Source organism: Neodiprion fabricii, chromosome 1 (assembly GCF_021155785.1).
Source record: "Neodiprion fabricii isolate iyNeoFabr1 chromosome 1, iyNeoFabr1.1, whole genome shotgun sequence".
In the NCBI taxonomy this organism is placed as follows: domain Eukaryota; kingdom Metazoa; phylum Arthropoda; class Insecta; order Hymenoptera; family Diprionidae; genus Neodiprion; species Neodiprion fabricii.
This window is the reverse complement of record NC_060239.1, coordinates 10,826,402-10,844,479: the sequence shown is the minus strand read 5'-3', so window position 1 is coordinate 10,844,479 and position 18,078 is coordinate 10,826,402. Positions and strand designations below refer to the sequence as shown.

Sequence of the window (18,078 nt, the reverse complement as noted above, 5' to 3'; positions counted from 1 at the left end):
TATGACTGGCTCTGGACTGACCGAGCTGCGCTGGCACAGCCGGCGGTTCCGTGGGACGTGACGTCACTTTGCATCTGAAAATACACCCGAACCAATTCGCGGGTGGGGGTGGGACAAGAATGTCGACATGTTAACAGTCACGTCCAGCATTTACCCAGACCAGTCCCGATTCACCCTGCGCAGCATGTCTTCGCCTCGTTACTTTGACCAGTCAGAGAAAATTGTGGCCCTTTATGAAACAGCTGGTAATCCATCGTACAGTTATCATTTGTACACCTCTGATGGTTTTAATCAATATTCATTTTTCGCTGTGCACTGTGGAGTGATATTACGTGTAGTTCTACTTTGAATACATTTAACGTTTGCCACTCACACTGCCTTCGGTTTGTTTAGTTGGATAATATTCAAATTTTAACGACGGGTGTTATCAGAGAATTCGCGAGAAACTCGACGATATTTCAAAATAACTTATTGGGTACATGAGATAAGATTTCTTAAATTAGGAAGAGCTTGACAACCTTAATTGGTTTAGAATCTATCTGATACGGAAAAGCTATTGATTTCAACCGTAAAATTATTTTTCCAATCTCATGGAGCTTACCTCATATTTCTCAAACAACCTTGAAAGTATAATTATTCTTGAAATGAGAAAATGCGATGTTTTCTTTGAAATATATTTCTATTCTTGGCCGTTACTAATTCACTTATCTTGGCTCCGAAACCAAATTCCTATCAAATAATTTACTCATCGTTACCTTAAATTTAGCAAGAGTTGTTCAATTTCCAAAATCACAGGCATACTTAAGTGAGTGAGGAAAGATTGAGATGAAGCTTGCACAGAGAGTCAAGTTTTATCTTATCTCGGCCCACTCGGAAAAAAGAAGCTAAGTTTGTCATTCATTTTTTAACAACGAGCACTAAGTTATCTTCAATATGTAAATAACGAAGGCTTCAAGTTTTCAATACTGCAACTAATTCATTTGATTATAAGCACGAGGAAACTTAGAAAGAAATATAGGAGAATAATTCTCAAAAATCAAGTTCACCTATCAAATCTCATAAGATTTCATGAAAAATTGTAGGAGTGAAAATGAATTCTCCATATATTTGGACGATTGAGAGACTATCCGTTGCCTAACGTGACTATACCTTATCCAGGTATTATAATTACCAAATCCTTGATTAGCCAGCAGATATTGAAAAAGTTTACGGAAGCAGCGTCTAAAAAGAAAACAATTCAAACTCCATCGAGAATTCCAATGAAAGCAGCAGATGGAAAGAAAAAGAAGAGGAAGAAGAAGACGAAGAAGAAGATGAAGCCACTGGAGCCAAACTTAGACTCGAGCTTTAAACATTTTCCACTTTGAAAGTTTTACGCAGGCGTCTCACGCTTTATTTTAATGAAAGCTATTGCCTTCTGGAATTATGTAAACATTTACCTCCATTCGCCCGCGCATATCTGCACGCATAAAAATACTTTGGATACCGAAACGCCAGGTCACAGAGAAAAATCTCGTTCAGAATCGCGAATCACAATCTGCCTTCATCGTGACCGAAAACAAAAACAAAGTCATTCGTTTCTCTGAACGAACGCGAAAGTCACATGTTGCAAATTTACTCAACATTTGTAAGGATCAAGAAGAAATTTGACCCGTTGAGCTGATTCGTGCTCGAGTAGACAAGTGCTTATCCCAAAAGTGGATTGAACCGTCGGACGCACTCTCTCATTCACAACTCCGTCGAAAGCCGCAAGCCTGTCACTTCCGGAGGCAGATCGGGCTGAAAGGATTTCACTGTTATGAGAACCGTTGAATTAGGTCAGAATCACGCAGTGATCAGGCCTCGTGCCTAGTTTCTATGCAAATTTGGAATTTGGATCGGAGATCACAAGGGAAGAAACCAATTAGCTCAACGGATAGATGACCCTACGATTTTGAACAATATTTTAGGTGAAAAGGAACTGGGAGACGAACAAAGTTCTTCGGAAATGGACCTATATTTACGGTGATCCTTTTAAATTATCTATCATCACAGAACTCGAAGCTTACTGTGAAAAGTTGCTGAAATCTAAGTTTTTCGAAACCCAAGTTGAAACTGAAACAAGAACCTCGTTTTCTACTCGGATACGGACTTGTCTCCAATTAGATGTAGTTTTTCATTCGGTTTGGAACGAAGTAAAACTAGAGCTACAAATACGAGAGTGCAAAAAACAAGAGGCTCAAGATATGAATTATTATGTCGGGACTACCCTCACGGTAAAAAACCCCCACTTGGGTGTAAATTCGTACCCCTAACTCATAGATAATACTAATTTCCCATAAGAAAAAAGTTAGGGGTACGAATTGACACCCTATTTGGGTTTTTTCCGTGAGGGTATGGTATTAGGAAAATCTAATTATTCGCGTTTCCGTGCAATTTCAACAGTTTCTCTTTATTCAAACCATAAAGACAAATTGGGAGAGTCGATTTTAGAGCAAGTTATTTTCACTCTCAAAGTGGAGTACTGAAAGCTTTCAGTTTGCGATGTTAACATTGTTTTTCGCCGAGCGCGTTGCAAGGTCATCAAAGCCATAAAGTTTCTCACTGAGAGGTTTATTTTATAATTAGTTAAAACAACTGCTGTATGAAATTGCCTCACCTCTCCGAATCTTGTACTTTCTTTTTCTCTAGAGATATGTTCAAAGTCTTTAAATTGTTTGTTACTTGAATAGCATCCCTGAATCCTCTGGGATCACGGTGATCCCATTGTGACGTAACTAGCGCTTGGTCGAAACGAAACTCCGCCATCCAGCCGGGTTGTTAATTACACCCACAAAAACAACTGGTAGAAGCACTCTGACAATCTACTAATCACCATAAACTGCAACAGTATACCAACAAGAATAAGACAAGAAAGTACTCTGCATTCGTATGGAAATTAATTCCGCCATCACACTTTGTGGATTTTTGAAATTAGGCTACGGTGGACATTTATTAAGGAACGTATAGTTTCTGGGAATACGAGCTTATAAGAAATGTAATCCACTTGAAGTTCGGTGAAAATGTAGCCAAAATTATAATACGGTAAAGAATTTTTCTGGGTTAACAATCTTCACATATTATGACTCGGAACATCAGGTGAATTTCGAAAATAGAATAATTTTTCAACCAAGAATCGTGTATAAACCCGTTTCAGTGCCACATTTCAACGGTGGATGTTCATTAATTAACGTTAACCTGGTTATCCGTTGAGCTAGAAATAACGGGGGGAAAAATTGTTTGCCGTAAAATATTTTATTTCGTTTTATAGCCTCTCTTAAAACCCAACGAGGTCTGCGAGACTGAAGAAATTAATAAGCTTTAAAGTTGGAGTTGGTAGTTTTTCACATCTGACGAACAATAATTCACTCGAAGTCTTAAAAGCATGACAAATCGAGAAGTTATTGTAAAAAAAGTTCACGCTACAATCAACCTTGAACGAGCTTAAGAGAACCATAGCTATACCAATTCGATTTGACGAATGAAGAATCATAATAATTACTTGACGAAACACATTATCTTTCACAGGCATTGAACAAGAAACCGAGCCGGACAAAGTTTCAGACGTTCTGAAACTCGTTCGAGTTCATTGATCATCAACGGTTGGTGACAGCTGTTGTACAGCGATCAAAAAATCATCCTATTTTCAGAGAAATAGATCAACGATCGCCAAAATTCGCAGGATGTAGATAAGCTTTGCTTCACTTACTTGGAATTTATTGCAGAGCTTCACTGTAACAATATCTTTGTCCAGACTCGCACTAATATCATGAGTATGGTTGTTGATTTCTCGTATCGGTAGGAGAATCAAAATCAAAAGCCAAGAGATCAACGATTGAATAGAAAAATATACGAGGTTCCTTCCACGTTACCTGAACTCGGATCAGCGTACAAACCTGTAATTGAACAATAACCATCTCAATATAAGAGTTTGGAGAAACTGAGAAAAGCTTGAAGTTGAGTTTCGAGGCACGCGCTGTACGGTTCTAGTCGGAGAGGTGAGATTGAGGAAAATGTACTTTTATACGGCACCACAATTTCCTCCCGGCTTGTGTGCCGCCCAATATCTCAGGGGAGTTCAGAGGAAAGAAAGAGAGGAAAAAGAGAAAAGCAAAATCGGGAGAGGAAACGAATGAAAGAATAAAGTTCCAAACTATCCCCACGGCAACATACGAAGCAACTGGAAAAGTTTACTCTGGCCAAGCTTAGGCCGTGCGAATGGAAAACAAACAATCTATTTATAACCAGCTCTCAATCGATCCCGCGACTCTTTTATTTCCTACCCTTATTCCTTTAGGAGATGAAGTGCCCCGAAACGAATTGATCCTCGAAAAACCCCCAACCAACGCCTATCGGCTTCTCGATTGCTTCGGAAACAACTAACAAACCGCACCAGATTCACTGACGATCTGTATGGGGACCATATTATAACCATCGCCAAATTGGACAGTCATACCACGAGTGATGTTTCAATCCGCAGATGTGCACGCGTAAATTCTCCTCATTATGGATCCCTCTAACGGCGATTTAGGTGGGTATTCATGCAAATGCACCCAGTCCAATTGATCACCGTTAGTTTCTGATCAAACGTACAACATGTACGTCAGAAGCTCGTCCCTCTCATATCCCTGCAGCCGATACTTTGTACTTGATCGATTACTCGAGAACAGCAATCACCACATAGACCAAACCGCAATTATTGTGGTAAATTTATGGAGAAAAAGTTTACTCTGGTTTTCTTTGTCGTTCAACTATGAAAGTATCTACTTAGGCAAGTTTCTAAGGACGATGGAAAACTACGCGTTTAAATGGGAATGAGAATTAAGGAGAAACAAGGAAACATCGTCATGTGTATGTGACCTTGTACAGCATCGAAAATAATAATTTATTTAGCAGTTAGGAATCATATTTAAACATACAGAAATTTATCTCAGGGCTGCAACTGTGTACAATAGATACTAAACAATGAATCAATAATTTTCTAGCCTAGGTTTACATGATATTCGTTAGTTGCTTATTAGGTCTTATTGTAGGTGCTACGGAGTGGTTTGGCTTGAAATCAAACTTCAGCTCTCTAACAATAAGTGCAACTTCTAACCAAGTAGTTTCAAAGCACAACGAACTTCGCGCTAAACGAAATAACGATTATTTTTATCCAATAAAACTATAATCAAGAAATAACATTATAAAATGTTGTATAGTCAACGATAAATCCATGAAACACTAATATCCTGCAGCTGTTCAACCTTACCGAATAATAATACAACAATTGCGTTTACTCTGTGTAATTATTCTCTGCGTATATGTATGCATAATAATTAATAGGTATTATATGTTTCTATAAAACGTAACTACGATATGCTTGACTAATAAAAATTTAATTACAGCGACGAAGAACAACATCGTTTTTCGTACTTTTGAATATGTGTTAAAAAATTGCACTCTGGAAAATTAATATCAACTGCAAAAGTACATGTGTAAATAATGGCCTGGGAGAAAAAAATTATCCGTTCACATATTGTATGCGTATAAATACTATTACGTCATACAGCAACGTTTGTCAAGTACAAGACCGTTTTACTGCGCTCCAATAATATGACTTAAGTACAGCTAGCCTAATTTTTTTTGTTTTTGTCTTTTTTTTTCGTTCACTCACAGTTACAACAAATTCACTATTACGTTACACGGTGTGTATTATTATTATTTTTTTTTACGTGGAATGAAATTAAAGGCTAACGAGTGCCTCCCAGTCAATAATCTCAATTGCGATCATCACAATTAATAATAAATAACTAACTCAGTGCCCCCCCCCCCCCCCCCCCCCCCCCCCCCCAAGTGTCTAAGCCTCTGAGTACAATTTTAGAACAATTATTTTGTGAGGGGGACAGGAAAAACGAAAAATCAACGTATTACTGGTTCGCAATAACAGTATTGTTACTAAAATACAGCATCAGCGGATGGTTTGCATTTCTTGCATCCATCGGCATTACGATCAGTTATCAACATTTTCAATATAACGCCTTGAATCACGAGGTTTCAACAACCGACTAACTAACACGGGGGTTAAAATTCTGGGACTCGACTAAGATTGGTTCTATAATCAAAGATTAACGTCTCGTCTGTATCGGAGCAGCGTCGAAATATGTCAGACCTGTTACGCATAAGGGAAAACGGCTGTCCTTCCCCTCGACAAGGGATAATTCGGTAGATCAATCGGTTGGGATCGATATGGACGCAGTACAAACCTAGCTAAACGGTGCAGTAGAAAGTGTAACGTTCGTTGATTGTCGTGGCGGAAGATTTCGGAACCGATTGGGTTGCGGTACCTGAACTTGTGAGGTTCGTGGTTTCTCCCGAGGTTGGGCCATCCTGAAACAAACGAAAGCGGTCCGGAATATGATTAAAATGCTTTTTCTTCCTATTTTGCCAATTCTAAATCATCAACTGCAATAAATCAAAGTACCTACGTCAGCAAAAAATTTGGGATGGGGTGCAAGTTGAAGTAGGTTTCATTTTATCCAGACATCCATTTGAATTAAATATATATATATATAGATATTTTTTTTATCCAAATACAAACAGTGACTTCGCAAATTATACTGCGGAAAAGTAAAACGAATTCACTGCGAATATGTGACACGTAGCTCTTTTTAATGTTCAATGCTTTCAAATTGGTACTGATAGTTTTGATCTATAGTTAACGTCTGACTCGTGGTGATTTTGGCATTGGATCAGAAACGTTGAATTTCTTGGATAATAATTAAATCGTCTTCAGTTCAAATTATTGTTGGGAGAATTGGATTCGATCTTGTGACCACTGGGGATTTAGGAACGACGTGTTAACTTCTGGGAAATTTAATATGGGTGTTACGTTGGGTCAGGGGAACAGTTGAGGAACAATTTCCGAGGATCATAAAGTTTCACCGCTATTGGTAGCCGGCCAAATCAAAGGGCGAGCCAACATTCTCTTACATAAAATACAAAGGGCACCTCAACAACAGGAGAGACTGCGAAGGGAAACTTTAAAGGAATTAAATTCGTCTCTAATGAATTGGTAAAGTTATATCCTACTGTGAAGTTGACATCACGTCGAATCATTTGTCTGGGCACAATTGGCCAAGATTTCTCTGTTAAAGCCAGCAAGTTTTTAGATTCCATTTTACGTATTCGTACGAATCATTCGAATACGTCAATCTTTTGCTGTTCGGTTAACACAATGCACAATTTCTTTCTTGCAAAACATTCAAAACTTCTTTGAAATTAAACAATGAACTAGTTTGACGCTGTCAATAGTCATATGCTAAAAAATGATCTCGTACGAAATTTGATACAATTTTTATTCTTAGACTTCACTCCTTTCTTTTAGTCAACGTCAACATGTTTGGCTGTCGCTTCTGGCTCGGAGTTTCAGCTTCTTTACGAACTTTATTCATTTTTTGTTTGGCAGCGAGCAATTAGTCATATTTCTTGTACGAATTTAGCGTCAAATAAATTTTATCCACAAAAATAATTCGGTTCATTTTGATCTTCAGTTACGTACATGCGATACTTAGACTTGGAGATGTGTGCTAAATTTCACGGGTTATCTTACGAAAAAAAAAAAAAAAACAATACAAGACTGATCCGATTCTCTAACAACGGTATATAATGTACATACTAGCGATGAAAAAAATGACAATTACGAAGAAGAGAAAATGAATAATCAACCTGGTTTCCTGGCGAGATCCTTGGAGCGGCGTTGGATGTTTCTTGAGAAACCCTCTCAGCCGGCTTCTCGGAGTACCCAGACGACCTCGTTCCAGATTTTTCTCTCCGCTCTTCATCAATTTCACAAAGTTTAACTAACGGCAAGCCACACTGCCGGGGAGTCGCTGTTTCGTCCGAAATGGGTTTGTTTGATTTATCGAATACGTGTTCAGTCGGCTGATTTACGATCGTTGGTTTTTGATCGCGCTGTGCAGGACCGCTGTACTGATCTTTCCGCATTTGCTTCCTCGTAACGATCGTGTATTTTACATCGTTCTCTATCTCAACCTGTATCGGCTTAGCCGGCGTCTCGACAAGATTCTTCGAATTTGTTTTCTCCCCCGAACTCTCGATATCCAAGGTTTTCCCAAATTCTTCAACTCTTATCTTCGGCAGCACAACGCCGGAAGCATCTTTACAATTTTCAATGACGTTAAAACCGATGCTAGTCTCGCCCTGAATTTCGTAGAATTTAACGAAGCTTCTAACACTACCGGGAATTATCGATAAGACTTTTTTGGATTGGTCGGTACTTACATCTACGGGTGTCATGGCGTTATTGTCGTTATTAATATTATTATTATTATTATTATTATTATTCTTGTTATTATTATTATTATTATTGTTATTGTTAATATTAATATTATTATTAGATTTGAGGACTATGGCACACTTATCGACGCCAATTCTTGGCTCTAACTCTACCTTGTTTCCGTTATTGTTGTTCGTTACGTCGCTGCTACCGTAATCGTCGTTGTCCTTGTATTCCTCCGCCATATTTTCTCTCTCCTCGTTCGATCCCTCAGCATATTCAACAACCTTGTCTTCTGCCTCCTGCTTCTTGTCACCCTCACGTACGGTAATATTATCAACGTATTTAATATCGATAAGTTGATCAGTCTTTTGACTACAGTCGTAATTGCTGCTATTTCGAGGTCCGCTTCGAGGTATAACAACCCTCGACTCATCCTCAATTGGTTCTTGTTCGCTTACATTACATTTAACAACTTTACTATCTATGACACTATCTAAATTGCAATTCGACGTAACATTCGACTTCCCATCCGCCTCATCCTTCTTCTTCGAATCAATATCCAAACTACCAGCCCTCTCTTTATCTCCTTCATCATTACTGCCGAGCCGCGATTCGGCCCGCTGTTTCAATCTTATACCACTAAAACTGCTCGAGAGCTCACCAAGCAGTCTACTTTTCGCTTCGATCGCAGCACTAGCCCGCACCTCATCCCCGTCGATTCTACACCCCGGAATCAAACCCTTCGGGTGCGTTGCGACGACTTCGCAGGCGCTCCATTCTTTCGACTCCTCTTTCACCCGCAGCATGTCCATCAGGAATGAACTCCGCCTGACATTCTCCGGAGTCGATTCATCGCTCCCTCTTCTCGGTGTCTCGTTCTCCAAGCCCTCATCCTCCCGATCCCTAAAGGCACTATCCGTCGGGACTTTCTCGACGTCGGCCATGACCAGGATCGTCTGAAAATCGGTGTTGGACGAATTGGTCGAGTCCTCGGAAGGACCAACGGAGAGTATCGAGTCAAAGGGAACATCGCCGAACTCGTCCTTGGCGAGATCGCTCTCCGTAATCGGTGCAAAATCCTCCGTAGGAAGAGACTCGACGTTGTGAAGACTGTCAAGCTCGGTGACTTTCCCAGCGTCGACTTCTTCAGGCAGATCGATGCGGAATCGAACCCTTGACGGCGTGCGACTGGAGGTAGAAATCGAGCGGTCCTCGTCTTCCTCGTCACGGTCGAAGGTGTTGTCGCCGAAGAGGATGAGCCTGGTCGCGGGAGGCTTGCGTATCTGCCGCCTGTCGACGTAGTCCTCGAAGATGAAGTGATTCGGGTCGTTTCCCGTCTCGCCCCACGTCGATCCGCGGCACCGCTCGAAGGGCACGCTCGTCGTCGTAACCCTGAAGAGTACCTGGTCCTCCCGAAGGCTACCGCCGTCCGACGAAACGCCCAATGATGTGTCCCGAGGTCTCGGCGTTGGCTCGAAGGTCGTCATGTTTCTGAGCGTCCGGCTGTAGGAGCCCTCGACGTCGGCCATGACTTCCTGGAAATCCTGGAGGGTGAAAAACAGTGGTGGATACTCGTTAGGACGCGAGACCTTCGCCTTGTCCTTAGCACGACGCCCCGGCGATCCTCGCGTCGTTGGGACCTTCTTAGGGCTGTTTCCTCGCGCAAGAGGGCGACAGAGAGCCGACCCGAAGGTCGAGAGCTGCTCCCGTGCTTCCGCTTCTGCGATCCGCTGCTTCTCTCCGTTTCCTGGCGAGCCGGACCTCGTCAGGGTTTCTCGAATTCCTCGCAGAAGAGATCCACGAGGAGGCGGCGGCGGTGGAGGGAGATGTACTCTGCGCTCGGATAGGAGCACCGGAGTTGTTGCCGACGACGAAGAGCCCGCTGTTGGATCGAGGAATGACTTCGTTTTACGCTTTAATCGCCGCGGTGGAATCGGTGGGGCTGACCTGGGCTCGTCTGAAATTTTAAAAAAGAGGAACGACTTTATCAAATTTGAACATTTAATCCTGGGCAGGTTCCAAATTGAGTTACGAATGAATTGCTCGGTCGCTTCATCGCATGCGGTATTATATCAGAGGAAAAAATATTTTCATGTAATTTATTTTATAGTTGAGATTTGATGGGGATCAGAAGTTAACAAGTCTGTTGGATATAGTGTATTAATAAGAGAGAGGGCATGGGGGGATAAGCGTGGTGAAAGTGCCCCCGACGGAAATTCAATTTTAACTACGAGGGCATGTAGATATTGATAAACGAGTATGAGCCTCAAAATTTCAGACTTCTAACTCAACCGGCTTTCGAGTAAATCGGAAAATACTAAAAAAATTTTAAAGTCCATCTATGCCCTTTTATGGAGAAATCAAAACAATGCAAATGCAGAGATTTATTATGTTTATATCATTTTCGAATTTCATTTACTTGTTTCTTCTTCATCAGCAGTGGTTTGGGATTGAATTTTGGAAACACATTGTTGTCATTTGTAAAAATTCTATTCTACATATTAACTAATTTAAATAACATTGCGGATAGGAACAACATATATGAAAACTGAAATATTTTGTAGAACGACATTTTCATTACTTCTTGCGGATTTCAATAGCGTAACATAATATAACTAATGATATAACGAATTTTACATATCGGTATGTACGAAATTACGTAAATAATGTTTAAAAAATTTCATTTCCCAAATTTTATCCATCAGAAAATTTCCATGAAAGCCACGGTAATTGGATTTGAAAAAACCGTATTGCATGTTACGAATTCGGTGTTTATTTCGTCTAGTAGGTATATGGAACATAGGGTTTCCATAAAATCAAAGCGATATTTGTCTGAACTCGATACTTAGCCTCGTTAAATAGAAAAAAATAATGACGGGAAGTGGCCTACAAACTTTTTTTTTTCCCACCTTCAAATCAACCGACATGCCAGAAACGTTGCATCCGAATTCAAAACTTTCCACTTCATTGTTTTCTTGCCGTACACATTTGACGACATTGATTTACTGGTTGGTGAATAAATTTGGAAGGCTTGTTAATACTTGATGTTTAACTTTTGTTATGAAAAAAGATGTAATAAATAAATAGATGTATCGATCCGAAATATTGACTTTACGACAATGGTATCGTTCCCTGTAGATCTGTGAGTTCATTTCCAATGAGCGAACGCGTAATAGCCAAACAAACTATGATATATAGGCACTCTGAGAGTTATATTTATACTTCTTCACACGATTATGTGTAGAAACTACTGTAAGTGAAGCGCTGTAGCAACGAAACTGTTATTGCTCATTCAATTTCCACACATTTCTAACGTATTCATACATATAAATAAAACAAGAATTGTTATTCCTATATTTTCGCAACGAATGAGAATAAAACACTTTTCCTCATATTTTTAGCATTTCTTCGTAGCTTTTCGCAACGGGAAATTTCTCTACAGAAGAACGTTGCCTTGAAGGAAAAAAAAAGAACCGGCGAACGATATTTGAATTAAAGGGACACGTACAAAATAAAACTGAATTTATGGAAAAAATTGCCTTTTCCAAGTGCCAAACAGAATTTCACGGTTAGAGTACTTCAGTCGAATTTCAAAAGTGCGTGTTTCAAATATCAACGGAACGCTACAGAATTTGATTCAGACTTTGCACATCTTTGGAAACCTTACGAAGACCGTCAACTTTATTGAAAAACTTTGAAAGTGTAGAAAAATGAATTTTAAATGCTTCCATATTTCTCAAAATTTACAGTTCGCGATATCATGAAAATAAAAGTCCACACAAGTTGGTAATGGTTAACCTTTAATAACGAGAATCCTTGGAAGTTGAAAAGTGACAAGTTAAAATAGAATCACGACAAAAACTGACCCAGACTCTAGCAAAGATGAATTGTCATCAATTATGTACAAAAATATAATGAGAGATAGGATTGTTTAAAAACTGCATCTCTCGTAAGCTTCACTCAGTACTTTGTAAGTGCAGAAATATTTTGGACACATGAAAAAGATACCTGACGCAAATAACTCAGTCCGAATTCAAACGGAATGAAAATTTACCTATTCGCGAGTAAATTCTCTTCGAAATTGAAAAAAAATATTTTACACGCATAAAACGGAAATGAATTTATAACCAAAGATTTATTTCACCGGGACCATTTCCCCAATAAGCACAGAAATTTTTCTCCGTATCTCAGACAAATCCGTTTATATGTTCGAATACTAAATCAGAGTAACTTGTCAACAGTTTCAAGGAGAAAACACACCGTAGCTCTTGTTTACGTCGCAAGTGTTGCGAAGCAAAGGGTTCTTGCGAAAGATTTACGTGTCTCAATGATTCAACTCACTGTCTTTCATGGTCTCAGGATGATGTAGTCCAGCAGAAAGTGGCGGAAATCGGGTATTTCTGCGTGATTGACACGTAGATATTATAAACCGGCACGCGGTTGACGCGGAATATGAGCACCAGGATATGGCACTCGAGAGCTTCGACCAACGGAACACACTGCCACTGATTCCCTACGAGTGACATCCGCCAAAGCTCCGCGTGCCCCTCGCCATCCGTTCGCTCCGCGGTCAATAGTCATTATTACACAAGCGTTCAAACTCTTCCTGACGCTGTTCTCACGTGCTTCGATTCAGTCGAGAAAGGTGGTTCAGTTCTACGGAAAATTCATTCGGAACTTCAAACTTCTCGTGAAACGCATTCTGTGATGAATTTACCAGAAAAGCGCGTAATAGTTGTTCCGAACAAATTTTAGAATTTCAACCGCTGACTTGTTTCGTAAAAATATTTACACATTTTGAGGCATGTTTTTTCTAATAACCATGTAGAACGGTGCGAGGCTTATTTTACACCAAAGTATCGAGTCAACGCGTAACGTGTTGAACTCGTCATTTCGAAAACCTGCGAATTGCTCGTAGAGATCTATGTTTTTTTTCTGCATAATTATTATTCATGCTAAGAAGTTGCGGTCGTTGCAATTTCACAATCAAAAATGAAATGCTTTTACTTTTCACACGTGTCACATTTGTAGAAAATTATTTTTGACATTCCGTTCATTTTTTAGATTCATGAACAAAATTGACTCGATCTTTTGAATTTCATCGCAATTAAATTAGTTCACGTGACAAATTAACAGCTGCAAGAGTTCGCGAAATTGTTTCGAAGGAAATACATACCTATTGTGTCGTTTCAAAGTCGCAAGATTTTTCAAAACATATATACATATCAGAGAAATTCACCAGATAAAAGATCACGCGGAACTTCTTATGTCATATCCTCTGTTATACCTGTGCGACCTTTCTTGCCGGAATTCCAATTCTGCAGAAATATTTTTCTGAGCTACGCAGACTTTGTGAGGAAAAATTCCACAGGGGGAGAAAAGAACAAATTATACTGCTTTCAAAAGGAATTTAGAGGTCTCATTATAAGAAAATCGATTCCGTCTTACGGATGCTGCCAGGCTTAACGTCTTGAAAAATTGGAGGGTGAAACCAATCAAATTCGATATTAAGTTAAAAAATCTCGGTTAATAAGCGTCCAATTTTCTCTTTCCTAGCTAATTTTTATCCCTGACGTGCTCATAGCGATGAAATGGTCGTCAAAAATCGATATAAATTTTGACGAAAGGTTACACACGTTAAAAAATTTCACACCCTGATGAAAATACGATTAACACATTCGTGCCAACAGATAACAATGGCATTGCGAGCTCAGAGTATTCACGTTCCTGATGACAACTGGTTCATCGCTCACATATCAAACAAATCCGAGATTATCGGATTTGGACATCTTTACATGCCGTGAGGTCAAAAAAGATCTCGAAATGTTTATCTCACGACGAAGTCTTAATAGATGTCATCCGCGTCTTGTACAGAAATCTTCACGACGCCAAGTAAAGAAAAAGACATTCCCCCGACGTTTTCTCCGATTTACGATGTTTTTATGACAAGATGAAAAAGAAAGAAGAGAAAAACTGCCCCGAGGGTTAACTCAATTTTGCACAATAACGTACGTAATTCGAACTACGATGTTCAGGATTGGATTCTTTCCTATGGCTTACTGTTAAAAGAATATCTTGCAGCCAATTATTTTCTCAGATTCGTGAATTTACGAACGAGTGTCGCACCATTTTATAGGCCAATTTTTTTATAAAATACTGTTAGAAATGATATGAATTGTATCAATTTATATGTATGTCTGTATCGATTGATGAACCATTCGATTCAAGAAACCTGAGATTAAAATGAGGAATGAATATTGTTTAATTTTCCAAAATATCGATCAGCAATTTCGCTAAAGTAAAAAAGATTTTCCTGATATTCAAGAACGATTGAAGCTTAAATCTGCCTGACGGTATTTTGGCACAGTTTCATATTTCATTGTAGGTATGCCCTTGTATACAGAGGTATATATAAAAAAAAAAAAAACGAATATCGTTGAAATATCCGTTTAAAAAAAATATGACATTTTAATCGATGAAGGATTGCTGCAGATATAAATTTCAAAAGCAAACGGGGAACCGTAAAGATCAGTTAGTTAGGCTTTTTTCGAAAAAAGTTCGCACAGCTGTGATTCGCGTTTATAGCGAGAGTCTACCCCAAATAACGCGATGTTGGATAACCGCTGATAACAGAGAGGTAATGGCGCGTGGACAAAAGAGAGGGGAGAGCCGAGAGCCCGAAGCAGTGCTTCGCTAAACGGATAAAAGTAATTTAATTAGCGTGTCCAGAAAGGCGAGTGAGCTCCGAATAGCCAGTCACCTTAGTTGCTGAGCTAATAGAATTGTCGAGCTCAGTCTGAAGGAGGAATGTAATATATTATACAGAGTCGAGTCTTTAACGACGGGTGACTTTGTCCCCGCGATGAATAGGATGAAAGAAAACTTCCGTCCCGAATTTCCCGTCGCCCTTTGCCTTTGACCTCTCGCAACCAATCGGGCATACCGCATTGTCCTAACTTTACGTCCACCTTCTTTACCTCTGACTAAACGTTTTGATGCCAGTGAATCGATTTCTGTGGAGCCTTTGCTTAATTACCTTCGGTAATTATGATCCACTGTTTTAGAGTACTCAGGCACAGGTCCAGATTTCCAACCGAGGGGTAATTTAAAATAAAAAAAATTGAAGGATCGTTAAGCAGCGTGATTTATCAACCGCCTAAGTAGACGTTTAATACAAAATTTGAAGCACATTTTACTATGGCCACAGATTCGTGCGATAACTGTATGAAAAGTGCCACAGCCGGATTTTGACTGCTCAATAATCCGTCCTTACAGTGTTCGAATATAATATAATTTTGCGATACTTGAGATCGATAAAGCGTCACTCAAAGCTACGTCAAATAGGTAAAGGATTGATTGTTGTGTTAAAACTTGGACAGTGCGTAAAAACTTGATATAAAGATGACATTTGTTTAATATATTTTTCGTCCATTTGGCCCAATGAGTATGTTTGTCACCAGATCAGTGTGCCGAGAGATTGACACAGTCTTTTCTATTCGTCAAATAGAAAATCAATTTCGAAATAGTTTATCCTAGAATATGGTATTTCTGCCATTGACAAAAGGAGTATTCAGATAAGTAGGACGCAGGATAGAAACAAAATCTTGTTAATCTCACCTTGTACTGCGGCACGCGTTCAGTCTCAATTATTATATGAAGACCTGGCGACTAGTACGGCTCAGGTCAAAGTCCTCGATGCCGAGGAGTATGCTGGCCGAGTTCAGTTCATCGTCGCCGATGACGTCGGTAAGGTAGTGGGTGTTCATCCCACGGTGATTCCCCATCGCACTGGACGAGGCGCTGCTGTAAGCGCTTGATGTGTTCTGCACGGATCCCACTTCCTGTGTGGTTCTCTGACCCAACCACTTTGTAGCCATCGTGTTCGTCGAGTCCAGTTCAGAGGCCATATCGAACCTGATGTTCCTGCAAATGCGAATAATTTGGGGAAAAAACAAGTTAGTTCGATCGATTAGCGTCCCATCATTGAAAACTCCTCAACTTTGACTACGGTGTACCTTCAGTTATACGTTGTTCAAGGGATGTCGCAATATTGATGTACGAGTGAGAATAATTTTAAAGTAAAATAGCTAAACATTCTAAACCTTCGTGGTTGAAAAATGAAATATTTATAATTTTCAGTGGTTTTACAGGCATCATCTATTCATTTAATTCATCCTAGCGAAATCGACTAATATTATCAATTTGAGCATTTCATCGCAGCGCGCGCTAGATTAATCCTTTGAGAACATACTGGGTCTCTCTGACCTATACCTTTGTCTGCTAAAACAGTAATTGCTCAAAAATTTCTCTTTTCCCGGATTTTTTTTCTTTCTATTTACAACCTATATTTATACTTTTAAGATAAGGTACTCTGTGACATTCTAAGATAGCCAAGGTAGACCACTGAATTTCTTTAGGTATATCGGACTCGTATATTTGAAATGGTAGCACATCAACAATGAAACAAAGTCGATTTGACCCAAATTGTTCTTCATGTTTGAAAAAAATTGGTGTATACTCGAAGGGTTAGTGTTAATCCATGACGGTAGAAGTAAAAATCATCTTTTCGTAGATGAGAGCTGACCTGAACATTTCAGAACGTGTTTGAAATAACAATAGGCATATACCGGGACAATCTTGTGAAACTTGAAAATCAACCGCGCATGCGCGAGTTTTATCGGCTGTTCGCGCAGGCTGGCCAACCCGAGTTTCAGCTGTCAAACTGTTTCTGGCGGCGATGTATTTGATACGAATTTTCGAGGTTAGAATCTTAAATAATTGAGGTAGTGAATCGAAAAGGTTTGTCAAGCATTTGTTGTTGGGCCGGAGAATTGATTCTTCAAAGAACGGTCGGAATTTAACGCTTATGCTCTTTGAAAACTGAAACGTACACATTTTGTGCAAGTTGGCCCGTCTGCATCGCAGACAAGAATATCGCGGTGGGAAGATTTCACCGACCAATGAGAATTGAAATATTTGGCGCATGCGCAGTTCATATTCAAGTTTCAAGAGATTGTCCCGGTATATAACCGAGGTTTTCACTGTACGTGACGTAGATATTTAAAAATTCTGCATCGCAACTGTAAAATTCCTAATGGCAGATTTCTCTTTCGATGTCTGGCTCTGATCAGACTTATTGCTGCCGAATTCAAAACGCCTAATCCGATACGTGACAGGTGGAAAAAAGGAGAGTAAATATAACAAACGAAAATATTGTAAAATCAAAGCAAAATCTTGAAGGCGGATGAAGTAATTACAAAGGATGCAATTTTCCTTACTGTAAGTAATTGTTCTCAATTGGTCCTCGTCGATGAGAATCTGGATTTGCGCGGGAGACGATCTGCGATAAAACAAGATCCACCGTCTCCGCGGAACTCTGGAGCATCTTTAAGGCTTCTTCATAGCGGAGACTGAGGAGGCTCTGCCCGTTTATTGCGACAATTCGATCTCCTTCGGGACAGAAAGAGAACCCATGATTTTACGAACATTCACGACGAGTCTTCTGCGTAATTAATACAAACCTTTGTTCACATTTCCGGCCATGTCCGCAGACCCTCCAACGGAAACCGCCTGGACGTAGACGCCTCCATCATTGCCCTCGGTAACTTGGAGTCCTATGCTGCCCCCGTGGCCTCGTTCGAGCTGTATCGAGTGGAGGATTCGCTCCTCGGCGAAGGACAGCTCGTCCAGCCTGGCCATGAGCGAGGCGGACATCGTCTCGTCAATGGGAACCCGGAACGTTTCGTCGTCCGATCTGATATCCGCGTCTGTTCGTGCAT

The 18,078-nt window shown here is 39.9% G+C and overlaps 1 protein-coding gene across 5 annotated transcripts in view; it reads right to left on the bottom strand.

Annotated features, from left to right (window-relative positions):
• Nucleotides 1-10,119: 10,119 nt before the first annotated feature.
• The window catches only part of LOC124175574, a 114,897-nt gene continuing 106,938 nt past the window's right edge, over nt 10,120-18,078 (bottom strand). For all 5 annotated transcript variants that reach the window (XM_046555974.1, XM_046555972.1, XM_046555984.1 and 2 more), the window contains 4 exons: nt 17,821-18,066; nt 17,578-17,749; nt 15,917-16,222; nt 10,120-10,256 (listed from right to left, as the gene is read on the bottom strand). In XM_046555974.1, coding sequence (XP_046411930.1) covers nt 15,949-16,222; nt 17,578-17,749; nt 17,821-18,066 — 692 coding nt within the window. In that variant the 3' untranslated portion in view covers nt 10,120-10,256; nt 15,917-15,948. The remainder of the gene's footprint in view (nt 10,257-15,916; nt 16,223-17,577; nt 17,750-17,820; nt 18,067-18,078) is intronic.